We start from the raw sequence: 27,607 nt of genomic DNA on the forward strand, positions 1-27,607 counted from the left end.
TGTGTGTGTGTGTGTGTGTGTGTGTGTGTGTGTGTGTGTGTGTGTGTATGTGTGTATTAAAGGTTATCAAGACCAAGAGGTATCATGGCAAATTAGCACCAAGTGGGAATATGGGAATTCTGGTCAAGACACAGTATAAGAGTGTGACAAAGCAAAAAGCCACTTGAGATTTCAGATTGTTGGATTATTAGCTCATTTTCGTCTTGCTAGAAAGATAGGTAGTCTGTATTAAACTAAATGGTTTGTGTGGCTCCTTTGTTAGGCAGGCAGAGTCTCAACTGTGAGGCAGCCAGGGCTGGCCTGGAACTTGCCCTTGATGTTTCAGCTTCAACCTCCTAAGTACTGAGATGTAGTCTGGCTTTTTCTATGTCCTTTGTAAGTAATTTTATTTTGTTTTGTTTGTTTAAAAATGCCATTATTGTATATCACAATAAAGATAAAATTGGTTCAAAATGTAAAAAGTGATGTAATGGGGAGGGATGTAGCTCCAGTGGTTTTGTTAGTCTCCAGAGTCACCATCAGACTGCTCCATCCTTAGTGGCACTGTGTGTACTTTGAGTTAAGTTCCCCCTTTTAACCCTGCCTCAAGGACCCACTACAGCCAGGCCCATTTTGTGACAGTTAGGCTGGACCTGGGCTCACTTGACCCAGTTGATGGGAAGAGTGGGAGTCTTTCCAGCCTTGGCCCAGAAGAAGCATGCTCATTCTCTGTGGGTGGAAATCCAGAGGGAGGATCTCCAAGTTGATTGGCTGGGTAGGCTGCACCTGAAAGGTTCTCAGGGACAGAACAGGAATGTGGGCAAAATCCATTGTGGAACCAAGCAACCTGTTTTCTAGCACACTCTGCACTTTAGTTGTGCATTTATTTCACTTCTTCATTGGTGAGTGGACTTGAGGCTGCAAAGTGTAAGAATATAGATCTTAAGGTTCTGTTGTTCAGCAAGTCATCACTAAGCATAGATGGTGATCAGCATGTGTGGCTTTTGGAACATGGTTACCTTTTCTCCCTCTCCTGCCTAGTGTTTTGTTTTAGAGCAGCTTTCTGGAGCCTAATCTTATCGCTAGCAGTGTAGAAGTAATTAGAGTTCTGGGTGAGGGGGAGGCTGTGAGAACAGTGAGTTGGGGTCAGCCCAACATGTGGAGCCTCCATAGTGGTAATTTTTTTTTTTTTTTTTGGGGGGGGGTGCTTTTGTTTTCCCTTTCAGGTGGAATTGTATGATTCTAAAATACTGAATTTTAAGAGGAAAAAAATCTTGACCTGGTAATGTTTCTCTTTTCCTCACCAAAGAAATGGTGTTTCTGAGAAGGCTGGAATTTCTCTGATCTCTTATCTGTTACTGTGCTGGGGGGTGATCACATTTCACATCTCCAAGTTGCTAGGAGACAGATAACCTATCTTACAGCTACTGGCATGCCAGACCTCTTTACCACCTGAGTTTTTGAATGTCTGTTTCTTAGAATTGCCAGGCTTCCTTTTCTGAAACCAAGTTGTGTACAGGAAACATGCTTGCTTTGACCAGACTCCAGAATTTTGAAGTGGGTTAGAAATGTCAAGCTAAGTTGAAATGAAAAAGGGTACCAACTGCTACAGTTAAGTCTGTATTCTCAAATAATCATCTTGCTCATTCTTCCAGTGTCTCTTGCTTGGTACTCTCTTCTCTCATACAGTGGTGATTAGTTGTGAGGAGGCTAAGATTATCTTTCTAGGGCTTCAGATAATGTTAAGACCACTGGTTGAGGAGACCCCTGCTCCCCTGAGCTCTTTAAAAAATTTGTTATTTGGTGTCCTTGGACATATGCTTTATTATAACTATTTTACCGGTCTGCTTTCATTTCCAAGGGGAAAATTACCTTAGGTTACAATGTAGTTATTTTGGGTGTGCCTTAAATTTAAGAATAGATTGTTAGAGCTTTAAAAAAAAAATGTGCTCAAGCCAGAAATTGTAACACATATCTATAATCCCAGTATTTGAGACAAGGGGATGAAGAGTTTCAGGACAGCCTGAGGTACACAGGAAAGCCCTGTCTCAAAAAGAAACAAGGCCTGGAGATGAAAATCAGTGGTAAAATGTTTGTACTAGGTTTTATAATCAGCACTGAAGGGGAGGAAGGGGGCAGAAAGTGTCCAGATGGTAGATGCTGCTAAGAGCATGGCCGAAGGACCCATGTCAAGGTAAATTTCTGTAGTAATCAGTTCTGGATAGCACAGCATTGGAGACTGATGCAGGCTATGCTTCATGTCAGAACCCAGGCTCTGTTCTGTCTCAGTTCATCATGGCTTTCTTCAAAAAGTGTACTCAGGAGTTGGTGTGTTTCACAAGCCCCTCAGTTGACTTCCTGTGTGGTAATAATGAAAACTGGATAAGACTATTGCTTACATCAGTAAATTCCCTTTAGAGTTTAACTCCAGTCTAGGCCAGCTTGTTTTAAAAAAAATAGAATCTATTGAGACATTTCTGTTTTATGACAGTGACTTGAGTGGGCCATCCACAGCAGCAATAGGCAAACACACATACACAGTCAGTGTGAGCTGTTTAAAATAACTGGAGGAGCTGGAGAATCAGCTCTGCTGTGGACCACTTGCCTGGGATTCTTAAAACCCAGAGTTTGAATCCCAGCTCTATAAAACCAAATTAGAAAACTGAAAACCTAGGCCAGCCAGAACAAGGTGGAGATTGGGAAAAGACAGTGTGCTGACAGATTAGAAGTTTATGTTTTCAAAACTGTCTCAGTTACTTAATGTTAAATTTGCACACAAACTGAATAAAATGGTAAGGCTTGGTTTGCCTGTTTTTAGTCTTTGTCCTACTGGATTGCTTTTCTAACGTCAAAGAAATTATACAAGTGATGAATGTTCAGTACCGAAAATTAAAGCCTAAATATACTTCCATTACCTAGAGATAGTACTGAATTGTAGATAACTGTCATTCTAGATCTTTCCATTATATAATTGTCTTTTTAGAAACAAAACTATACAATTTGTATTGTTTGATAAAGATCAGCCTTTTTTCATGTAATAGTTAAGTATCAAAGTTGTCAAGTTTTCTTTATATATTTTTTCCTTAATCTAATTTTTTGATAGCTGGGCTTGGTGGCACATAACTATAATCTCAATACTTGAGAAGTAGAGATAGCAAGATCAGGAGTTCAAGGCCTTCATCAGCTGTCTGACAAATTTGAGGCAAGCTTGGACTACATTTGGCCTTTTTTTTTTTTTTTTAAATAAACTTCATTTATTGTCTGCAACTCTTTACGCTCCTGCCTCGACTTCTCAAGTACTGGGACTACATGAATATACTATGCCTACTTGGAGTATTGTTCTTACGTAACCTTTTCTTTTTGTCTGATTATTTCCATAAAATATTTCTTCCTGGGAATAAGATACTGTAAAAAAAGGGGGGGGGGGTTCTCATGTTAAGTTCTAGGAAACACAGTGCCAGATAGCCTTACAAATAGGCTGTTCTAGTTTTTAGGTTTGCATCTTTCCAGTTTGTTTTATGTGTGTTAATATCTGATGTTTTTACTCAGTTGCAGAATGAAGAGGAGCCTGGGGAACCTGAGCAGACTGCAGGTGACGCTCCTCCACCTTACAGCAGCATCTCTGCAGAGAGTGCAGGTGGGGACTGAGGTCGGGGTTGACTGGCACTCACAGACTCATCCAGTAGATCTTGCCTGCTCTTTGTCTTCTCAGAAATTGGCCCAAGTTTTAATTTGTAGCCCAAAGTGAAAACTTGTGTTATTGTTATCTGACTCTAAAAACCAGATTAACACCACCTGCCTTTTTTTCCAGGTGTTAAAGAAGGGCTTTTATTAGTGGTGAGGGAATAGATACACACTGTAAGGTACGCAGAGAAGATGACCCTCTGCAAAGCAAAAGGAAGACCCTGGACACCAAAGTCCCAAAACCCCATTTACCAGCTGCCTTTTTAGAGAGCTCAAGTTCATTCCAGCTGACTTTAAAGGAAGGGAAACTGAGGCACAGGCTGGGTTTGGTGTACTGGAGAGGTGTTTAGCGTGTTGGAAGTCAGCTTGGACTACATGAGACCTAGTTTCAAAAACAAAAACAAAATAAAAACATAGGGAAGAATGGAAGAAAGAGTTGAACTAAGTGATCACCTGTTTTTCATAATTTCTTCATTAGTGAAGCTTCTCCTGTGAGGGAAGAAAAAGTGTCAGTAGGACTTTAATAACAGTTTCTGATAATCATTTCTGCTATAGTTCTTCAGAGGTCACCAGTTTTGTTTTTAATTATATTTATGTATTTTATTTTATGTGAGAGTGTTTTGCTTCTATGAAGGGTTGTTGGAACTGGAGCTACAAATGGTTGTGAACTGCCATGTCAGTACTGGGAATCAAACCCATGTTCTCTGCAAGAGCAAAAGGTATTCTTAGTCACGGAGCCATTGCTTCAGCTCCAGCTCACCAGTTTTGATAGAACCACTTCCATATTCTGTAAAACGGGATTGTGGCAGAGTGGCAAGTAGGGCCATGTGCCACTACTGAAACCCATCTTCTACTTCATCGTAGGAAAACTGAAGACATTCATTCTTGTAAAGCCTTGACAGCCTTAGCATCCTTTTATTATGACACTGGGAAGCTGGGGACAATTCATATGAGATTGATTCCATTGGTAGGCTGGTGTTCTGAAGGCATCGTTTTAATGGTGTGGAACATAGGTCATCGTTTTACCTCTAGTTTGCTTTAGTTTCTAAGCTCTAATCTTGGTCTGCTTGCATTTCTGTTCCCTTATAGTAGTTATGGTTCTTTGATTTGTGAGCTCCTGAACTTACCTTGCTAAAATTCAGACTTTGGAAGAACTGTAGATTTTCTCATGGAATCAGCCTATAACTAGGACACCTGGAGATTGGGATAGAGCTCAGTAGAATGTTTGCCTGCCATGTGTGAGGTCCTGGCTTTGTTCCTCAACCCTGGAGGCAGATAGTTTTCATATTCTAAACTTGGAAAAGAAATCATGCTCATGTCTTGCATACTGTGTACAGTCCTCTTGCTGGGATCTCAGGTGTGAGCTTCCACACTCAACCTTGATCATACATACTGGTTTTCCCTTAAATGTATCCATCTCATTAAAAGACTTTAGATTCATTGTTTCATTCATGATCAAAAGTCCTTAATGCTTTGCTACCCAGAATCATCCCCTCCTGACTAGTATTTGAATATCTATCTTCTGTAGTTGTAAATTTTGTTGAGTTTTGGGGGTTGGTTTTGTTTTGTTTATTTAGGCAGGGTTAGCCTATACAAGCAACTCTGGGTAGCTGGTGCTTGCCTTAATTCCTGACCCTCCTGCCTCCAACTTTTAACCAGTTGAGATATTTTTTTCTCAAACACTTCTACCTATCTTCTTTCTATATTCTTTCTAAAAATTCTTCTTTTGACATAGGGATTATAACTCGAAACAATCTCTGGTAGATAAATCCAATTAGATAGTAGGGTAACGGGGAGGGGAGAGAGACAGACAAATGGACGGACAGAGACAGTGAGTTTGAGACAAGATCTCACGTATGTCTGTAACTGCAATGCTAGTGGGCAGAGAAAAATAGGCTTTTGGAGCTCTCTGGCCAGCCAGTCAAACCAGTTGGTGAACTGCAAATTCAGTGAGAGATCTTGTTTAAAGAAGAGTTGTAGAGGAAGGTATCCATTGTCAGCCTCAGGCCTCCATACGCGTGCACACACGTGATCCTGTGCACAAGCATACACCACACACCCAAACATCGTCTCCCACATAAGTCCACAGACAAAGTAGGGGAGGGGAAAGAGAGAAAGTGATAGAGGAAGATAGGCAGTGTTAACCTCCCCATATACACATATGTGTGTATACTTACATAAGTGTTCACCACAAACATACATGCATATACCACAGACACACAAAAGTTGGCATCTGTGTAATGCCTTTGAAGTTATGATCACACACACAACCCCCACCTCAATTTTATTGAGCTTTTGTTTGTTGTTGGTACATTGTACATATGTTGTACATATTCAGGTACAGCTAATGGCTTATATTAACCATATAGCCTTAACTTTTTTTTTTCAAATGTATACACACATGTGGTTGTGTATATACAACATGTTTGTATGGGTGCCAGCAGAGGCCAGAAAAGGACATGGGATCCTCTGCGGCTAGAGTTAAAAGAGGTTGTGAGCTTCACAGTGCCACTTCTGGGAACTAAACTGGGGACCTCTGGAGTGGCAGCAAGCACTTGTAACTGCTGAGCTGTCTCAGCCCTGGGTTCTCTAATCATTAAGGGAGAAAGCTTTAATAAACTACCAGTGACTGTAATCTTCTCTTTGGGTGTTTGTTTGCAGTACTGGAGACTGAAATTAGGGCCTTATACATATGAAGCAAATGCTCTGCCTCTGAGGTCTTATAGCCCAGATCATACTACTGGGTATTTTCTAAATATTTGTGATCAAATTAAGGAAGTTTTCTTATTTTACCATTTTTTAATGGATACTGAATTTTTGTTTCTTTGTTTTGAGAAAGCGTCTCTCATAGATCAGGTTGTCCACAAATACTGTGTATAGAGAGACTGATCTTGAACTCCTGGTTTTCCTGCCTTTCCCTGGATGGAAAATGTTAGGATTACAGGCTTGTGCCCCTACACCCAGCACCTGAATACTGGGCATGCTGGCTCATGCCTGTAATAGCCCTTGGAAGGCTGAGACTGGAGACAATTTGAGTACAGACTGAGTTCTGTATATGGCTAGATCCTGTTACTGAAGAAGAAGACAAGGAGAAGGAAGAGGGAGAATATTGTTCCCTATATGTTTTCTGTTAATAACGGGCATTGATGATCCACAATTTCAATAATGTTTTGCAGTAAAATGTTATGTTAGCTGTTGTAGGAGCTCATCCCTCTGATATCAGCACACTGGAGGTTAAGACAGAGTAGTGGTAGGTAGTTCCAGCCTGGGCTACACAGCAAGATCTTGTTCGGAGAAAAAAAGATTTACAGAGAAGTTCATCTATAACTGGAGAATAAAAGAAAGAAAACTGTTACATGAACTATAGAAAATTTTTCCAAAGCTTGAAACTGTTTGGAAGTTTAACCTTATAAATACATCTTTTCTGTTATGCTGAATCTTTGTAATAGAAGTCAGTGAGCAAGAACTAGTGTTCAGAAGAGGAAATGAAAGATTTCATAGAATTATTTTTTAATCAAATTAGTTACCTCAACACATCCGAGTATGAAGTAAAAACAGGAGTCCAAGTACGGGAACACATGAATATCAAGCTTTTTCATTTTTCTTAAGTTGATTTGAATACATTTGTTGATGATACATTTGTTATTAAGAGGAAATATAATGTAGATCTTAGTGCACATGTGAAGGCTTTTTAAATCCTTTAATAGGAGATCTTACTGTGTTGCCTAGGCTGGGCTGGAGCTTGTGACCCTATAACATTCATCTCCTAATTATCTGAGATCACAGGCATGCTAAGTATTTTCCATAGCTATTTAAATTACTAGGTCTAGTGGTTACAAGTCTGGGACAGGAAGATTGTAAGTTCAAGGGCAGCCTGGGCAAAATAAAAAGAGGGCTGGAGATGTGGCTCAGTGCATATCTTGTCTGCATGCACAAGGCTCTGGGTTTGATTCCCCAGTACCACAGAAATAAAATACTTCTTAAATTCAATAGTGGTCCAAAACAATTGGAAGTAAGGATATAAAGTGAGTTTTTAAATTTATTCATTTTGATTGATTGGTTGGCTGGTTGATTGGCAAGAGTCTCACTATGTAGCCTTGGCTGGATTGGAACTTGCTATATAGCACAGGCTGCCCTAGAACTCACAGAGATCCACCTGCCTTTACCTCCTGAGTGCTAAGATTAAAGGTGTAGTGAATCTATTTTTTAAATATAAACTTAAAAATCATCCTGAATGTTTATAAATGTCTTTTGCTTCATTTAGATTTTGTTACTTTTTTTTTCCTGCAGCATATTTTGACTACAAAGATGAATCTGGGTTTCCAAAGCCCCCCTCTTATAACGTGGCTACAACACTGCCCAGTTATGACGAGGCTGAGAGAACCAAGGCTGAAGCCACGATCCCTTTGGTTCCTGGAAGAGTAAGCAGTTTCTTTATGTTGCTTTTGGGCTACTTAGTTGGAATAAAGTTATTTTCTTATCCAATATTGAGTTACTGGAATAGCCTTGGTTACAGCTAATTTTAAGCATATATATTTTCATTTGGAATAATAAGCATCCTTTCCTGAAAATGATGCACTCAGCAGAAAATCACTGACCTGTTCATTTTGCTGTACTTCTAAGGATACTACCACTGCCACCTCCCCTTCAAGCCTCCTGGGATGGGAGGAGAGGACTTAGGTAATACACTGGCTTTGCCTTGATTTGTACACACACTTAATATTTTGGTTTTAGCTCATAACTGTTAGGGATGCCTATGGAGAGAGGAAATACAAATGACATCATTGAATTCATGAGACCTAGCACCATCCATGTAAACTTTGTGTCTCCAACATTCCAGATTATACCATTTGTGTGCCATCTGTAGGTTCAGATCCCTTCTAGCCTGCTGAAGATGGGAGAGAGATTTAAGATTGATGCAGCTAGGAGTAGGAGTATAGCTCAGTTGGTAGGGTGCCTAGCATGTACAGAGCCCTGGGTTTGATCCCCAGCACAGCATACTCCAAATATGGTGGCACATACCTGTAATCGCACCACTCAGGAGGTGGAAACAAGAAGATTAGAAGTTTAAGGTCATCCTCAGCTGCATACTGAGTTCATAACCAGCCTGGGATTCATGGGATGCTGGAAGGAAGGAATCAAGAGTAAGTAGACACTCAGCAAGTGGCAGCAGCAGGCAGTACACCTTCTATAGTATGTCTGCTCTTGTGCAGCCTTGGACCCCTAGCTCTACTTAAAAGTAGACAAGTAGAACTGGTTGCATTGGCACACACCTGTAATCCCAGCACTCAAGGAGGCAGAAGCAGGTGCATCTCTGTGAGTTCGAGGTCAGCGTGGTCTACAAAACAAGTCTAGGACAGCTAAGGCTACCCAGAGAAACTCTTATCTTAAATCTATACAGCACAAGAGCTGTGCAAGAACATCAAGAACTGTGTCTTTCTACTAGATGATCATAGGGAGAATACTGGGTTTGTAGATGGGTTTGTAGAGTTTTGATAGTGGGAAAAGCCCAGAACACATATATGTTCAACCAGGGACAGAGCAGTTCTGTGGATATAATGATTAGTTTTGTGTGAGCAAGGAGTTTGCAAAGGGAGTTTGGAGATGTGACCAGAACTGTAATTTATCGCATCCTTGGAACAGTAAGCTTGAGACATTTGCAGCTGGTGTGTAGCTTAGGGAGATTCTTCAAATTTTTGAACAAGAGTGTGAAAAGGCCTAGTGCTATTTTAAAAAGCAAGAACCTAGAAACAGTGTATAGAAGGAGTCACGGGACATAGAGAGGATATGAAGAAATACGAATAAGGAATAAGAAATACACTTAAAGTGACAGTACTCTCAGAAGTCACTTTAAGTTATCTTTGGAGTCTATCTTTGAGTAGTTATTCAAAATGAATACTAAAACAGGACTAATTTAAATTTGCATCATGTTATTAATCATCATATTATTAATATTAAGTCAGAATATTAGACATTTGCTAATTTTTTTAAGTATAAAACAAATGATATGTCATAAAAATTTCCAACAGTAGAGGAAGGTTGTTAAATCACAAAAGAAAGTGACCACTGCCAGTGCCCATCTAGGTCCCAGTCTCCACAGGGAATGTCTGTAGCATTTGGTACAGATCTTCCCATACCTTTCTGCTATAAAATAAGTTTTATTTGTCCTGAAGACCATTCATTTGAGGAGCACTCATTGAACTATGGAGAAGTATGGTCAGTTTTACTTTGAAGTTGTATCCAGGTTACTTTTCTACATAGTTACATATGTTACATAGTCTACATCATTTGAGAAGGTTGGCCACATACCTTCCTGTTGGCCAGGATCATGTTCCTTTTAGGCTATAGTAATAATAATTGTCTTTTCAGATTAGGATGGACAGATCCTGTCTGTCAGTAAGGAAGGAGTTTTCAGATCTGTGTTCCAGTGCAAACAAATGCTTATGTTGCTGAGCAGTGGACAGCCATGTGTTCTTCATGGATGAGCATTCTGTCCTTGCCCCTTGGAAGCATTTGAGATGCCACTGTTGCCTCTTCAGTGGGCTCTAGCTCCTGATATTACAGGTCTCCAGCAGACCTTGGGTTGCTGGTACTCCTTAAGTCATATGTGTAGTTAATTTTTTGTTTGTTTGTTTGAGGTAGAGTCCCACACATCCCTTGGTGAGCTAGAACTTGCTCTGTAGACCATGCTGGCTTGAAAGTCACAGAACTCTACCTGCCTCTGCCTCGTGAGTGCTAGGGTTAAAGATGTGCCACCATGCCTAACTGAGGGAATCTTCTTAAAATAATTTGCTATGGATCTAGAAATGTAGCTTAATGGTAGTTCCTGCTTGACATTTGTGAGGTGAGAACCTAGGTTCAGTCCACAGTACAAACAATAACTAAGAATAAGAATAATAACTTACTCTATAAATAAATAGTTTTGAAAGCTCTTAGGATATTAAAATGATTCATTTTTGCTCCAAGTTGCTGAGCCTTTAATGCTTAGTTCTGGATTAAACCAGTAATAAATGTACTCCTAGATACTTGTATTCACTTGTATTGTGCTTTTTTTAAAAAATTTATTTAACTTTATTTTATGTGCATTAGTGTGAAGGTGTTAGATCCTTTGGAGCAGGCAGTTGTGAGCTGCCATGTGGGTGCTGGGAATTGAACCCCGGTCCTTTAGAAGTATGGACGGTGCTCTTAACCACTGAGCCATCTCTCCAGCCCCATCTATTAGTTTTTTTTTTTTTTTCTGTTGTCATTCCTTTGTCCAGAAATAATTCATTATGACCGTGCCTTATTCTTTTTCCTTTGTTTAGGATGAAGATTTTGTGGGTCGAGATGACTTTGATGATACTGACCAGCTGAGGATAGGAAATGATGGGATTTTTATGTTAACTTTTTTCAGTAAGTGTATACGCAGCAGTCACTTCCTACAAACCCAAATGCTCTGAATTCATCAATGGGAAGTATGATTATGGGCGCTGCATATTTACACACACCAATTCTTTTCTTCCAGGCCCCCAGGGCCCATTGCTATCATGCCTGCTCATACCCAGATAGCACAGTAGGAATGTAGCAACTTTATCTGATGGGTTTTGTTCTATAAGCTTCTATTTTTCTGATAGATCAAGGTCAATCTGATTTTCTTCTTTGTGTTGTCTTAATTTATGTTTTTATGCACCTCACTTACCAGTGAGCACCTATTTTATTTACTCTATTAAAAACACAGAAAACTCAGTGCAAAAAAAGTGATGCTATGAGCTGTCAGAAGACATAGAGCAGAATGATAACTTAAATCACATTTACCTGGGGCCTCCAGTGTAATATCCACAGCATTTAGTTTACTTACTAATCTGTATGGCAGCAAAGACAGGAACAGCGTGTTTGGCACAGACAACAGCACATATAGAGGATAAAACATGAGACTCAAAGTCTCTCTCTTGAGAGATTGAAAAATGCTTGTGGGGAGGCAGAGATAGGTGGTGAAGAGGAGGCTCCTTGGTGTCCTTGGGAAAGCCATGTAAGCAGAGGCTGCTGCAAAGAACTCTGTCCTTGGCTAACCTATCTTTTCCCTCCACTCTTACAGTGGCATTCCTCTTCAACTGGATTGGGTTTTTCTTGTCTTTTTGCCTGACCACCTCAGCTGCGGGAAGGTATGGGGCCATCTCAGGATTTGGTCTTTCTCTAATTAAGTGGATTCTTATTGTCAGGGTAAGTTGCATAGCAGAGAACATAGATTGTGAAGAGAAGCAGTATTTGAAAATATTTGAATATTTTCATGTTTTGATATTTTAATATTTAAAGTGATAATTTGGTTTGTCTTTGTTCTGGTTCAAAGATAAAGCGAGCTAAAATCTATTGCACACAGTTCCTATCTTCATGTTTCATGTACAGATCTGTAAGGTGATAATCTATCTTATAGGTTGTTTTGATGTTTACAATATGCTAATGGATGTATACAGCCTGGAGTTTCTTTGAAACAAAGGGTATCTCTTTGCTGTCTCAGAAAAGGCAGGCATTCATGTCAATTCTCTTATAATTTTAACCTCATTACTTTGTGTATCCTTCCCTAGATTTTACTTCTAGGACTGCTTATGCAGAAATATGTCTAGTGTTCCATTAGAGAATTTCCTTTGATAAAATTATAGCACTGTATGTCTTCAGTGATATGGGATTTCCCAGGTGAAGCTGCATAAAATAATTGAAATTCTAAAACATCTAGGTTCTTAAAAAAAACAAAAACAAAAACAGCTATCTTTAATTTGTTCAAAGCCACACAACTGTTTAAAAATGCTTTCAAAGAGGGAGCCAAGGTCTACAAGATGTTTGGCCTGGGATTGTAGAAATTCTTTAATAAACCCAGAATACCCTTATACTCAGTCTCTTGGAGCTCTGGCTAACCTATCTTTTCCCTCCACTCTTACAGTGGCATTCCTCTTCAACTGGATTGGGTTTTTCTTGTCTTTTTGCCTGACCATCTCAGCTGCGGTGGCCATCTCCAGTATTCTCGGAATACTCCTTAGTGATGATCTTAATGGAGCTGCCAAAGGTTCAGGGTCTGATGCAAAGTATACTTTAAAAGCCTAAATGTTGCCTTGAGGTGGTGGCACAGGCCTTTAATCCCAGTACTAGGGAAGCAGACTCAGGTGGATCTCTGAATTCGAAGACACCCTGGTCTATATAACTAGTTCCAAGATCGCCAGGGCAAGAGAAACCATTCCCCCCCCCCCCAAAAAAAAAAAAAAAAAAGGCCTAGACATTGAACCAGATTTACCAGTGGGTTCAGTACTTTTTTTAAAATGTACTTTGCTGCCACCCGTACGGTCCCACACTTTTAATCCCAGCAGAGATGGGTGGTTCTCTATGAGTTCAAGGCCAGCCTAATTACATAGTGAGTTACACAGGAAAAGCCTGTGTACAAACAGATGAGTTTGTTGCTGTTGTCAACCTGGCAGACAAAACCAGATTGTTATAAATTGGCATACTGTACCTGGGGAGATGGTTCAGTGGGTAGGAGCACTAGCTGGCAAGCATGAGAACCCCAGTTTGAGTCCGTACCCACATAAAAAGGTGGGTGTAACTGCACATGTCTAGAATCACCACAGCATTGGAGAGTAGAGATGGCAGATCCCAGAGATCGCTGAGCAGCTAGTCTAGTCAAAAAGGCAAGCATCTGCTTTAGTGAGGTGAAGCGTGATAGAGGAAGACACCTGATGTCTTGCCCTGGTTTCTGTGTGTGTCTGAGCACACAGGTGCAAGTTTGCATCATGTATGCACCTCACACATGAACAGCACACCCATTATTAACTAATGGATGTTAATTGGCCATTGTAGCTTTTCAAGGCAATTCTAAAGCATTCATTGACTATTTTAGGAACCCAAAATCCTTTGAAAATTAGATAATTTTGGTTTCTTCCTGGATGGCTAATTTATATTCATTTAAAAACATTGACTTCGGAAAAAACAGTCAGAACCCATGGACCTGAAGACCCAAGTCCAAGAGAAGTAGTCATTTCTTTTTACAATTTTAATTGTCACTTTATTAAGAAATAAAATATTAGGAGCTGGGGAAATGGATTGGTGGGAAAGTCCTTGCCACAAAAGCATGATTTTGGATTCCTAAAAAACTAAAAGCCAGACGCAGTAGTACATGCTTTGTGCTGCCAGTGCTCCTGTGGGGAGAAAAGAGGCAAAGAGAAGAATCTGGAAGGGAAACAGGCTGACTAGCGTCTGTCTGTAGCATGCAGAGACGCTGTTTTTAACAGGGTGGAAGGCTAGGACCAACACCTGAGCTTCTCTAACTTCCGCATGCGTGTCAAGCTGTGTACTTGCGCGCACACAGAATAGAAAGAAGGAGAGAAAAGAAAAGTATGCACTGGAGCCTCCAGCATCTCTGCTTCTCAGTCTGTTACCTTTGGTTAAAGTCTGAATTTTTCAGAAAAAAAATGGGTGATAAGTTTTTTGTTGTTATTTGTTTGTTTGTTTCATTGTTTTGACTTGAGACAACATCTCACTATTTAGCCCTGGCTGGACTGGAACTTTCTGTATAGACCAGGCTGGCTTTGAACTCGCAGAGATTCGCCTTCCTCTACCTCCCTAGTGCTACGATCAAAGACATGCACTCGTTCTTGGCCCCATTTGATACATTTTTAATGGCTTGCCATATAGAGCAGTAAAATTTCTCAGACCATCCTGTTCAAAACTTGCCTTGGTCAGGAGCCCTCTGCTTCTCAGATCATCTTGGTACCACAGTGCTTGCAGTTGTAATCCTTTTTAAATGTTCACGGTCCCAAATTGTGAAAGGAGTGATGTTGGCAGTTTGCATTTGCAAAGAGAAGCTACACACTTCTTTCCAGTGAAAATTTTCACAGAATGATGAAAGAGGGAAAAAAATCCCATCCTGAGGTTTCTCAGATGTTTATGGCAGCAAGATTTTTTTTTAAGAACCATGTTTGTATAAATTATCACAGTATATTTTTAGTTATTTCAGGTGACACTAATTGTATGCAATTCATAAATCAAACTTTATCAAAGGTTCATATATACAGAAAAATTGTATATACATATGTATAGGATTTGGAACTGTGTCATTTTAAGCATTCATGATGGTCTTGAAAGCTGTCTTCCATGGACAAAGAGGAAATACTGCATTTTAATTCTCAGACCTTGTACGCCAGTAAAATTGGTTACAGATCTATTAAACACTAAATCTTTAACTAAGTGGTCAAAAATATAAGCTATTAGAAAGACTGAACTTACATTATTAAGTATCCTTGGAATCTAACAAAAACCAAGGCAAGTCAGAAAAAAAAAAAATTGAAGTTTTTAATTCCCCACCAAAATAAGTCCTGCCAGAGAGGTTCAGTAGAACAGCACTTCAGCATCAACAGGGAGAGCTGAAACTTCAGCTTATTGCTATAGTTCTCGCTCTCATCCAGTTTAAAAGCTGGTGGTTTAGATATTATACTGAAACACAACAGTACTTCACAGAAGACTGTGAACTACACATGATTTAAAATATTCACCTTGCAGAATGGCATAGTATAGTGTCAGAATATGCTAGAATCTCAGCTGTTTTGCCCTGTGATCTTGAGGCTGCCTGAGAGCTGTGACTGGCTACCACCACCCAGCATCCTGAGAGACTGTTTTCATCCTACCTAGCACAAGGCTGGGGAAAGACTCAAATGCAGAAGATGATTTTTACTGAATGCATATTGTTTGTGTTATATCATAAAGTTAATGGCTTTTTCTTTTCATTTGGTTTTTTTGAGACAGGGTTACTTTGTGTAATAGCCTTGTCTTTTCTGGAACTCACTTTGTAGACCAGGCTGGCCTGGAGAGATCCACCTTCCTCTGACTCTTGAGTGCTGGGATTAAAGGCATGTGCCACCACACTCAGCTCAGTTAATCATTTTTTTTTTTTGGGGGGGGGGGATCTGTATTCTTTTTCTCTTTTAAGAGGCCTTCAGTTCTTACTAAAACAGTGTGCTGTGCCCGTTCCTGGCAAAGGTATAGGCCTACTGTGAAGTACATGATACAAAGTTCTGAAGTCAAGGTTAGTAACAAACAGGCCCTTGCTGGCATGGAGACAGTGATGTCAGCCAAACAATTGCCTCTAGTACTGAATGCAAACAATAGAATTAGAAACATATTCAGATGGGAAATACTTTGTGGAAGATTGCCAGATTAGAGTCATGTACTATCATGCTAGGGATTTTTGAAAGTTTTCTAACAAAACCAAGAGCTGATATGGTGGCACAAGTGTGTTATTCCAACACTTGGGAGACTGAAACAGAAAGAGCAAAACTAAATCCATCCTGAGCTATATACCAGCCACTCCACCCCTTTGCCCTCCCTCCACCCGTATCTGAATACATGCAAAGCCCATTCTTTTGTATATTTGCAAAATGAGGAGTCTATAGTAGAGCAGAAAACGTTAAGGTCCCCCCCCCATTTGAAGAAGCTGGTTTGCATTTATTGAAACAAATTAAAAGTGAATATATCTTATTTTTTACAGTTGTGTTTTTTTTTTTTTTTGTTTTTGTTTTTTTGTTTTTTTTTTTGTGGTGCTAGAGATGGTTCAGTGGTTACTATTTGTTTTTGCAGGGGACCTGGGTTTGATTCCCAGCACCCATACGGTGGCTCACAACCATTTATAATGCTAATTCCAAGGGAAGCTGATACTCTCTTCCAAACTGGAAGCATTCACGCACCAAGCATTCATGTGGTGCACATACAATAATATAGGCAAAACATGCTCATTAAATAAATGATTAAAAAATACTTATAAATGGTCTAAGTGACAGTTGTGTTTTGTGTGCCTCTAAATTAGTATATGAAATTGTTCTGTTAGCCTGAAATAAAGTCTTTGCCCTTTTTCTTTCTTTTCTTTCTTTCAGTTTTCTACCTATTTCCCTGGATACTTTGATGGCCAGTACTGGCTCTGGTGGGTGTTCTTGGTTTTAGGTAAGTGCTTTTAACATAAGAAAATGAAATTAAATTTTTTTTTCCTTAAATTTTTAAAAAAATGTCTGTTGTAAATAAAAAAAAGAGTGTTGGGCTATATAATGTTTATTATTAGCCCTAAGAATATCACCGTGCTATTATCTAACCCACTATCACAAATAATGACACAGACACCTGTTAGATTTTATAATTGCCTTATTTATCTTGAGCCCGGCAGATATTGCTATCTCAGTAACCTCACCATCCATCTCCAAGCCCCCATCCAATGCCATCCTCCCTTACCATCCTCATCTGGTCTAGCTTCCGTCCATAATCCCAAGATACTTGCTTATATTCTTGGTGTTTTCTCCATCCATGTTATCCTTGGAGTCCTTCCTCCTCGCCCACATGGTTCCTTCTCCATCTAACCATCATGGTGTCCTCCTTCCTCCTCTCTTTTTGTTCGTCTCTTTTTTTTTTTTATTCTCCTGTCCTCAAAAGCCTAGGAACCTTAGCCATGCCTACCCAGATCTGCCCTGCCTAAGGTATAGGCCCTTTAATCAGCCAGTCAGGTAGGTTTACATAACAAGGATAGGTGTATCCAGGCAACAATATACACGAATCAGAGCAACCTCTAACAAATGTAAATTAGACAGCTATAATTACTTTAGCAAAGCCTCATTTCACTGTATAGTATTCATCAACAATTTAAAATGTCATTTTCAAATGCTTCTTCCTTAAAGGTCAGGTAGTTTCCAGCAGTAGAGTAGAGTAGAGCATGTATGTTAATATAACAGTTTGTGAAGTGCTTTTCCTGCTCCGTTTAATTCTGATCATTGGGCATACTGGTGACACTATAGTGTAGATTTTTTTCTACTTCTAGTTACTGCCACAGAGGGCTTGCACACTCAACCCCAAGTTGATTATAAATGTACTCTAACCAGCTGAATTAATTATGTATGTGAGCCTTCTTTGGCTAGATCTGTCAGTAGACCACAGAAAATTTATATGTAGCTCCAATGCACATAACTTCTGAAATTGTGGGGTTTCTAGAATTCCGTAGTCATCATCGATAAGACTTACTTTGTAGTAAAAGGACAGATTAAAACTATTTGGCTAGGCCTGGTGGTGGAGGCTACCCCCCACCCCTTTAATCCCAGCAGTTGGGAGGCAGATCACTGAGTTCTAGGTCAGCCTGGTCTACAGAACTAGTTCCAGGACAGCCAAGATTTGAAAAAACAAAGAAAAACAAAAAACAACAACAACAACAAAAAAACCTCTACATACACACACACACGTATACATACACACATGTGCGTGCTTGTGCACATGAAGATAGTCTGGCTATTAATCTTCAGATTATAATTTTCATTATTTTAAATTATTTTCTTTCTAATCATTAAAGTAAGGAAATTAGTATTGGTGAATTATTTTAAGGTGGCTTTGTTATTTATAAGGAAATATGTGTGATATAATAACAGGCTATCCTCATCATTGCTGTCATGTCTACAAAGCAATAACAGAGCTATCCAGTAGCTTTCAAAGATGATGAGGCTTGAGGGATGGTTCAGTGGTTAAGAGTTCAGAGTGTTTTGCAGGGGACCCAAGTTTGATTCCCAGTACCCACATCTGACCATGAGAGTGCCTGTACTCACCTGCACATACCCCAACACAGAAAACATATAATTAAAAGTAAAGTTTTAAAAAGAAAGATAATATAATTGGCATTGGACATCTGTGACATTATCACTCTGTCCTACAAAGGTCAGCACTCATGATGTGACTCTTGGTTATCACCAAAACCTTTTTTTTCCTGGTTTAGACCTTTCTTTTTTTGTTTTCATTTGTTTGCTTTTGTTGTTTTGTTTTTGTTTTTGTTTTGAGATGATTTCTCTGTATAGCCCTGGCTCTTTGCCTCCCAAATGCTGAGATTAAAGGCTTGTGCAGCTACACCTGGCCTTCTTTCTTTTTGGTTTTGTTTGTTTTCCTTCTCTCTCTCTCTCTCTCTCTCTCTCTCTCTCTCTCTCTTTATTTTTTATTTTTTTTTTTAAGCAAAGTCCCAGTGTAGGCCAGGCTGGTCTACAGGCTGGCCTACACGGATACATAGCTGAGGATAACCTAGAACTGATCTTCTTTCCTGTTCCTTTCAAGTATTGGATTGTAGAGGTGCACCACCATGCCTGATGTTCAGATCCCTAATTTGACTATCTCCTTTTCTGTTTCCTTTTGAGACAAGGTCCTGCTATGTACTCTGTCGCTGGCCTCACTCTGTAGATCAAGAAGTCCTTGAGCTTGCTTGATCCTCCTGCCTCTGCCTCCCTAGTGTGCACCACCATGTTTAGTTCCTGCTTTACACACCTTCGTGTATCCTCTGTCCGAGCTGTTGGAGGGACTGTTCTTCCTGAATCTGGCTAGCTCAGCCCAACACCTAAGGCCAGCAGGAGCTTGAGAGTTGAGACCTGCCTTTCTTAGTCAGTAGATCCAAGCATTACTGACCCTGCATCTTAGAAAATGCAAGTCATCCATGGCATCATTCCCTCTTGCACTGGGGCATTATCTATTCCGGATTACTGGAATCTAATGTTTCCAGAAAGAGAAAGGGTGAATTTCCCCCTCCCTTGATTTCCACAAGTTTAATAAAACTAAGTAGCAGGAGAATGACTCAGGAGGAATAACGTTTGCCTTGTTTATTCTCTCAGATGGACTCCGAGAGAAAAGCTGGGTTGAGTATTGAGCCCAGTGGCCTAGGACACTTGCCTACGTGCTCAGTCCTTGGCCTTAATCCCTAGCACCATTTGAAAGATGATGAAGAGTAAAGCTGATCACTCACTGGCTGAAAGATAGACCAAAGTCCAGATGGATCAAAGGAGAAACAGGGGCTGGAGAGATGGCTCAGTGGTTAAGGGTACCGTGTACTCTTTCAAAGGACCCAGGTTCAGTTCCCAGCACCCACATAGCAACTCACAACTGTCTGTAATGCCAGTTCCAAGGGATCTGACACCACTTCACACTAATGCACACAAAATAAAAATAAAAATTTTTTAAAAAGAAGAAATAATAGGCATTTTTCAGTTGGCTTATTTGTAATATAAACTAAATACAGTTAATGGACTGATTTTTATATCAGTGTTTCCCGGAAGAAGGATTGATATTTTATTATTGAGCCTTTTTTGCTGTGTTCTATTTCATTATAAGCACCGTCTATTTAAATCTGTATGTTTGCAGCCTCTCCTTGTGTCTCTGGGAACGTCTATAGGGATCTGTGCAGAGCATACCCAAGCTGGTGGCTCCGGACCTGCAGCTAGTGAACTCTAGTAGTTTGTTTACCCCAGTTGTTATTTCGGTTTTTTGAAACAGAGTTTCTCTGAGTAGTCCTATCTGTCCTGGAATTCACTCTGTAGACCAGGCTATCCTGAAATTGAGTTATCTGCCTGCCTTTGTCTCCTGATTGCTGGGATTAAGGGTGTGTCACTACTTCGTAGTTTACCCTAGTTATTTTTAAAGTTGCTTTAAATTAGTTGGCAGCATTTAAAAATCAAGATACTTTACATAAATACCTTAAAATTTTAAGCTTTTCTCAGCACTTGGAATAGCTAGCAAATACAGTCCCATATGGTGCTGCCAGGCCCTCCTTTCCAGTGATGGCGCTGCCATTTCAGGAGAACCAGCCTGTGAAGGTTAGCCTGTACTATATTTCTGTGCTTTTGGTGTCAAACTGAATGATACTCATTAGTCTCAACATTGATAACTTGGTTTTTACTAAAAAAAGAACTTTTTACCACTGAGTTTATTTAAAAATTCCTTAAAACAAACTAGGTTAATGATTACTTGGAGCTGGGACAGAAGAGGAGGGCTCAGGTGAATGAGTAACCACTACTAAGGTCCACTGGTTGGGAGAGGGATGACAAAAAGGCCTGAATTAGATTGTGATTGTTGTACAAGTCAGTAAATACATTAAAACTCACTGCCTTGTATGCAGTGAACTTTATAGCATTGCATTGGTACATTGTATCAATGGCATTGAAGAGTATCTCTGAAGGAGGGCTTTCATTTGAGGGGCACATTTGAGGGCTGAATGTGTGAGTTTGGTGCTGTCAAACCATCTTTAAGAGTAGAAAACTGGGGCGGGGCATTGGTGAACACCTTTAATCCCAGCACTTGGGAGGCAGAGACAGGTGGATTTCTGAGTTCAAGGCCAGCTGATCTATAGAGCAAATTCCTGGACAGCTAAGGACTATGAAGAGTGTCTCTGGGAAAAAAACAAAAGTACAAAACTGGAGTTCTACACAAGTGGGTGCTGACATCTAGTGGACAACGTTATGTACTGGTGGCAGAAAACTAAATAACAAAAGATCAGAATTAAGCTTGAGAACAGCAAAATTTTGGTGGTGTGTGCCTGTAATCACAGAAAACTCCGGAGAAGGAGGCAAAAAAGAAAGTAGGAGTTCAGAACACCTTGCTCACATAGAAGATTGGAGATCAGCCTGTATACTGAGAGCATATTTCAGAAAACAAAACCATTTGTAATCTCCCTTTTGGAGTTAATTGTGTGGATGTTATTTGGAACTCAGCAGGAGGATTCTATAGACTTCCCAGTGAGGCCTCCAGATGTGAATGTGTGGCCCCAGTTTACATTCCATTTCCTTTGAGACCAGTTAGCTCCTTCAGAGAGGCGCTCACACTTGAGATTTTGCCTTCCTGTTGAGATGTGGGTAACTGAATAGAAAAGTCCTTTGAAGATGTTGGGGGAAACTGCCTGCGTTAATAGGCTTCAGCAGGAAAATGACATGTTCCTGTAACAAGGGGAAGTTCTGGGGAAGGGGTTTAATGCATAAATTAGAAGTTCATTCTTGACTTTCTTTTCTTAATTAGGCTTTCTCCTGTTTCTCAGAGGATTTATCAATTATGCAAAAGTTCGGAAGATGCCAGAAACTTTCTCAAATCTCCCCAGGACCAGAGTTCTCTTTATTTATTAAAGGTATGGGGGTGGTGTGTGTTCCTGTTGTGATCATGTGATAGCATTGCAGAGTTCCAATCAGTTTGGAGTGAGGCTGGGATAGGGATACATAAATTGTAGGAGGGCATAAAAAAATTCTTGTCTTTTCCCTATTTTTATTGGAGGAGTGGTGTTTACAAAAGTTGTTGAGGGCAAAGGGAAGAAAAAAGTTGTTTTGGCAAGTGTATCAGTAGTAATGGGGGGAGGGGCGGTTAGGGTATTGATGACCGGGTTGAGCCCATCAGGCCTTCTCTTCCCTACTCTCACAGAGCCACAGAATGCCTTGAGGGGAATCAGCAGCTACATTAGGAACAGGTCCTCTTGCTGTGCTACTGACAAGCCCACTAAGACATCCATTTCTTAAAATTAATTCTTGGGCCTTTGCCACCTTGCCTTTGCCTGTTTCAGGTTTATACCAAGATTTTACCACTCTGGTGGAGTGGAAACTCAGATCCAAGGGGAGGAGAGGGACCTTTCCTTTCCTTGGAACAGAACTAAGCCCTGAACTATTTGATTCGTACAGTTTTCCCCAGTAGCTGACTCCCATCTTTTACCAATGGCTACCTGAAGAGTGAGATACCTTAAATACAGCAGAGAGCCCTGACAAGGCAGGCTATGCTTTTGTGGACTCAATTCTTTGCCCTTCTGGCTTTGGGGCTGTGTGTGATAGAATATAACCTTGAGCACCACTTAACAGTCAGTCCAGGTGAAGCCCCAGAAAAGGCCTTGTGATAGCTGTGTGCAGCAATTGCCACAAACCTTAAATGATGGTAGAACTGAGCTTGTGGAAGTTAGCTCTGTGGGGGAGAACTGCAGTCTCCTGAGATGTAATGGAGAACAGAGACCGACTGCAGCTCAGCTCCGACTTCAGGGTGGCTGTGGGTCCTCCTTGCAGACAAACTGTCCTGTAGGAATGTGATGGGAGCTGTGAATTTCCCAGGGAAATCACCCCTCTGTCTGTTGTCTTCATTTTTCATATAGAAGGATATTTGACAGCCTTTGGGGTATAGTTCAGTGCACAAAATTTGATCCCCCATTGGAAAGGGAAGGGAGGAAAAGGGGAGAAGCAGGGAAGGTTTGGGTATGTGAGGGCATTGCGCACTTTCTTCATCTTCTGACATACAGTGAATAATATCCAGGACAGGGACTGCCTAACTCTCCATTCTGCTATGTTAGGGATTTTGATAGGAATTATGTCATTATACACCTTTTATTTTTCTAAAGATTTTGGTAAATTTTTGAGTGATCTACATTGAAAGTCATGAATCTTCCAGGCCATGATAGCAGCACCAGTTTTTAGGATAGTGCTATGGGAGCTGGTCAGAGAATGGTTTGAGAGGGGTTTCTGTGGTGTGCTTCAGAGGTCCTCAGAAACCTGCACATAAGTAAATTTATTTGCTTTCTGCCGAGCCTCAGTGTGCTGGTTGGTATGAAGTCACTCAGAATATGATCAGGGAGCCTAGACCACAAGGTGAAGGGACTGGGATTTGAAAGCAGTGTTTACAATTTTGTTTCCTTTACCGGTTAACTCCTGAGAATCTTTTAGAGGGACATGGTAATATTTATTCTGTAGGTATACAAATGCCCTTTTACAGCTCAGACTCTAGAGGAGAAAACAGTGCACTGATAGGGTGTGACCCACAGTTTTGTACCAGGAAGGCTGAGACATGATGATGAGTTTGAGGCCCGAATTAGATATGCTAGTGAGTTAAGGGCTAGCTTGGACTATGTCTCAAAAACAAATGGAGAAGTACATAGTTAACTAAATAGCCTAATTAACTTTTTTTCTGTCTTGACAACAAAAAGTCAGAAGGGGTCACTACACACGGTACGGTGGTGTTAGCTGTATGACTCTGGAAGCAGAAGAAAGAAAATGTGCTTTTTCCATTGCTCAAAAGTGATAATGTCCTCCCTTTACTGAAAAGTGTGCTTTTATACAACACCCTGGAGCTGGCAGGGAAGCAAGAGCAGGCTGCTGCTGCTGAAGGTGAGGATTCTCCTGTAGCTAGAGGACTCCAAAGGCGCTTGCACAGTGAAGCACGATGGATTTGACAGCCTTTTTTAAAGCCATGTTAACCCCTCTTCCTTGTCAACTAGGAGGAGAAAGGTTTATTACTTGCTGATTTTTTTTTAATGAGAATTTCATGCATGAGCACTGTATGCCCCTTCTCCTCCAGCTACCGCATCTCCCACTCTGTCAAGTTCATAACCTTATTTTTAATTGTTATTATTGTTGCACATATATTAGATACACACACAACGTGCTCAGTATATTTACTGTTTTATTTATTTATTGTAAAGCAAAGTCATTGTCTTTTCTTTTTGTTTTTTGTTTTGTTCTGTTTTTTCAAGACAAGGTTTTCCTGTGTAACCTTGGCTTTCCTGAAACTTACTCTGCAGACCAGGCTGGCCTCAAGCTCAGAGATCTGCCTCCCTCTGCCTCCTGAATTCTGGAATAAAGGTGTGTACTTCCACCATCCAGCAACTTTGTTCTTTTTAAGACATTGTCCACATAGATAGCTCAGACTGGCCTTGAACTCCTTGCTCAGCCTGAAATCCACTGTGATCACAGGCATGCCACCAAACCACTGCAGTGGTTACTTTAGCTGGGTCACAACACCTGACAGGCAGCTTACAGAGGAAAGGGCTTACTGTGGTTAGCAGCGTGAGGAAAGAGTGCTGGGGAAGGCAGCGCAGCAGGTAGCAGCCGCAAGCATGAATGCTGGTGCTCTGCTCTTCTTTCCTCTTTGGTCTGGCTCATCCAGCAGGATTTTTAAATGACTGTTGAGTGTCAGGTTTTGACTTGGAGAACCCTGACAAAACTGTTTATAAAGCAGCGTGAACTAAGTGGCCAGGCAACACACTTGTACTCCACCGTGTCCTGCAGACCAGCATTTGACTCAGCAGTCATTGACACTGGCTTTTATCTGTAGTCAAAACTGATAAAGGTGAAGTGACTTGGGTTTGTTAGGCCTCTCTAGAACAGCCTCCAGGTGGCAGCAGTGCTTCCGTTTCCCTTCTGCTTCTGCTCACTTTTCTGGTTCTGACAGTCCCCTGTGGTGTTGATGGGGAGCCATAGCCTGTCTGTCACTTTGTCTTGGTGTAAAGGACAGGTGTATCAATCATATCAGTGGTCTACCAGACACAACTGAATTTGGAGTTGTGGGAAATGTTGACAGTTGTAAAGGAGTAAGTTCATTTCCCCCACTGTTGAATCTTCTTTACATGTTAGCAGCCTTTTGAAATGTTTACAGCCTAAGGGGAAAACAACAAGGTTTTGTATGGTTTTATCATAATCTAGAGAGATGGAAAAAAGGACACATATAGGCTTACATATGAGCCTGTCTGGTGGTCAGCCTAATATTGGGTTCCAAGTAGTTTCTTATATTTATTAAAGTGGTGTGTGTCTTTAGCGCTTCTTCTTTTGACATTACAGTAAAGAGTTACTTGAAGTTTCCCCCCACTTTATTTCCATGAGAACTAAACCAGTAATGTCCGTACAGGCCCAGGAGTGTGGCTTAGTGACACACACACACACACATCTGCTTAAGCATTCCATAACCTGAGTTCAAGTCCTAAAGCAGAAGAAGACAGGGAAACACATAAACACAGAGATCATTATTTTATTTTATTTGTTGTTGTTTTTGAAGGCAGGGTTTCTCTGTGTAATAGCCCTGGCTATCCTGGGCTTGCTTTGTAGACCAGGATGTCCTCAAACTCATAAAGATCTGCCTGCCTCTCAAACTCATAAAGATCTGCCTGCCTCTGCCTCCTGAGTGCTGGGATTAAAGGCATGTACTGCCATGCCCAGCCAGATATCATTTTAGAATTATACAATTCTGTCATATTACTTCTTAAAAGTTGGTTAGGAATTGCATATATTCTGAAAAACATACTTCCCAAATGCTTTGGTTCTTTTAAGATTTCAAAAGCATATCTGTGAGATAGGACAGGTGAGTTTACATTCACTTTCTAACTTTGCCACAATTCACATAGAGGGTGACATCATTGGTATCAGATTTTTTTCCTGGGTGAGATCTGACAGAATTGTCAAGTGAATGATAACAGTAGGTGTATTAGAAAATGGACCTATTTAAGCTGTCCTCATGAGAGTAAGTATAAGATGAAGAATCACCACTTCCATTTTGTTCTTTTGTTAGAACAGAAGAGAGAAGAGTGAGGAACTCCTGACCTGATTTTCAAGAGGGAACATACTGGGACTAGGGGACTGTAAAGTTGGGTTAGTAGTTAAGAGCACTTGCTGGGTTCAGAGGACCTGGGTTCAATTCCCAGCACCCACATGGTGGTCACAACCATCTTTAATTCCAGTTGAAGAGGATCCAGTACTCTCTTACAGTCTTTGAGGGTACTGCACAGACATGCACACAGACGGAACACCTATACACATAAAAGAAGTCTTTAGAGAGAGCACAATTATTTATAGTGTGTGGGGGGGGTTGATTTAAGAACTGGAAATTGACTGTTTATTGGCTACTATGTTGTCCTTGTATAGTAATCGTCATACTATGTTTAAATGCACCACGGATGTCTCTAAACATCTTCTGTGACTGACTACACCCTGCTCTTAGCCAAAATAACAGGCTAACTAGAGTTTGACTGTTCAGTGTCCTTCTTTGGCAGATGTTTTCTGGCAGAGGCCTTCCTGCACTGATGAAGTCCCTTAAGAAGCGAGAGCACCTGCAGGAAGTGAATCAGCGCCAGAATGGAGCACAGTCACCTGCTTTAAAAATAAAGTACTGTTGAAAAAGATCACTTCTCTCTATTTGTTCCTAGCTGTAAAATGTTAATAGTTAATGCAGAATTCTGTAATCATCGAATCATTAGTGGTTAACGTTTGAAAAAGCTCTTGCAATCAAGTCTGTGATGTATTATTAATAATGCCTTATATATTGTTTGTAGTCATTTTAAATAGCATGAGCCATGTCCCTGTAGTCAGTAGGGGGCAATCTTGCTTTATTCATCCTCCATCTCAAAGCAGATTTGAAATTACAGATTAGTCTAAGCTATGTATAAGGCTGGCTGTTTGAAAAGGGGTTTTCTCAAAAGTCAAAACTTTGGTTATGACTATATTTCTGCACATAATCCATATTTCCTGTTCAGATTAATCTAGAAATATGTTTAATTGTACTGTGTGAACACCAGGAAACAAAACCATAGTGCAAAGCTCATCGTAGTGTTAACAATGTTCTCAATTGGTAAATAAGTATTAATTTTACATAGTCTATATTCAGAAATTACCTTTTCATTCTGTAATTCTGTGTACAAAGGAATTCTTAAGGTGTTTGTCATCATATAAAATGGAAAGGGCAAAGACAGATTCAGATTAAATACTAAATGTTATTCTGTAAACTGAGTGGCTAGAATCCCAGAGGGTCAGGAGCAAAGAATTAATTTGGAACTTTTGAGAAGATCCCTAACATTGTGTACTCCTTGCTTTTACAACTGTTATAACTGTAGAATGATGTGCTTGCTGCCCAAGTGCTAGCTCACTTTGGTTGCTATATTAAACTGTAAATACAATGGAACATTAATAAATGTCTCTGTAGCACCTTTTACTGTAGATCAGTGTTTAATTTTGGACTTTACATTTGTTGTGAAAACATTTTCTAATCTTACACAATAATCCAGAATATATTCTAAAAATCAAAACCTTATGTCTATTGCTGCAATAAAATACTGTAACCAAGCCAGGTGTGGTGGTGGTTATGCCTTTAATCCTAGCACTTGGAAGGCAGAGGCAGGTGAATCTTTAAGTTCAAGGCCAGCTTGGTCAGAGCTAGTTCCAGGACATCCAGGCCTACACAGAGAAACCCTGTCTTAAATAAACAAAACAAAAACAAATCACTGTATTTCGGTTTAGAGTTCCACAACACAGTCCACTGCAGACAGAAGTCAGGGCAGGAACTCAAGGGAGGAACCTGCTGGCAGGAACTGGAGCAGAGGCCTCGGAGGAGTGCTTCTCAGTGTGACTTGCTATCTTATAGCTGCCAGGAG

The 27,607-nt window shown here is 40.3% G+C and overlaps 1 protein-coding gene across 2 annotated transcripts in view; it reads left to right on the forward strand.

The window, feature by feature from the left end:
- Window positions 1–27,173, forward strand: part of Ndfip1 (Nedd4 family interacting protein 1) — a 43,004-nt gene extending 15,831 nt beyond the window's left edge. Inside the window, exons 2-8 of one of the 2 annotated variants that reach the window (XM_055622615.1) lie at window positions 3,529–3,616; window positions 7,954–8,084; window positions 10,968–11,055; window positions 11,738–11,862; window positions 16,551–16,617; window positions 21,469–21,574; window positions 26,234–27,173. In XM_055622615.1, the coding sequence (XP_055478590.1) occupies window positions 3,529–3,616; window positions 7,954–8,084; window positions 10,968–11,055; window positions 11,738–11,862; window positions 16,551–16,617; window positions 21,469–21,572 (603 nt within the window). In that variant the 3' untranslated portion in view covers window positions 21,573–21,574; window positions 26,234–27,173. Of the gene's footprint in view, window positions 1–3,528; window positions 3,617–7,953; window positions 8,085–10,967; window positions 11,056–11,737; window positions 11,863–16,550; window positions 16,618–21,468; window positions 21,575–26,217 lie in introns of both variants that reach the window. The other variant, XM_055622614.1, reaches the window with a different exon arrangement.
- Window positions 27,174–27,607: the final 434 nt, after the last annotated feature.

Source organism: Psammomys obesus, unplaced genomic scaffold (genome assembly GCF_907164565.1).
Source record: "Psammomys obesus unplaced genomic scaffold, mPsaObe1.curated_primary_1811, whole genome shotgun sequence".
NCBI classification, from domain to species: Eukaryota; Metazoa; Chordata; class Mammalia; order Rodentia; family Muridae; genus Psammomys; species Psammomys obesus.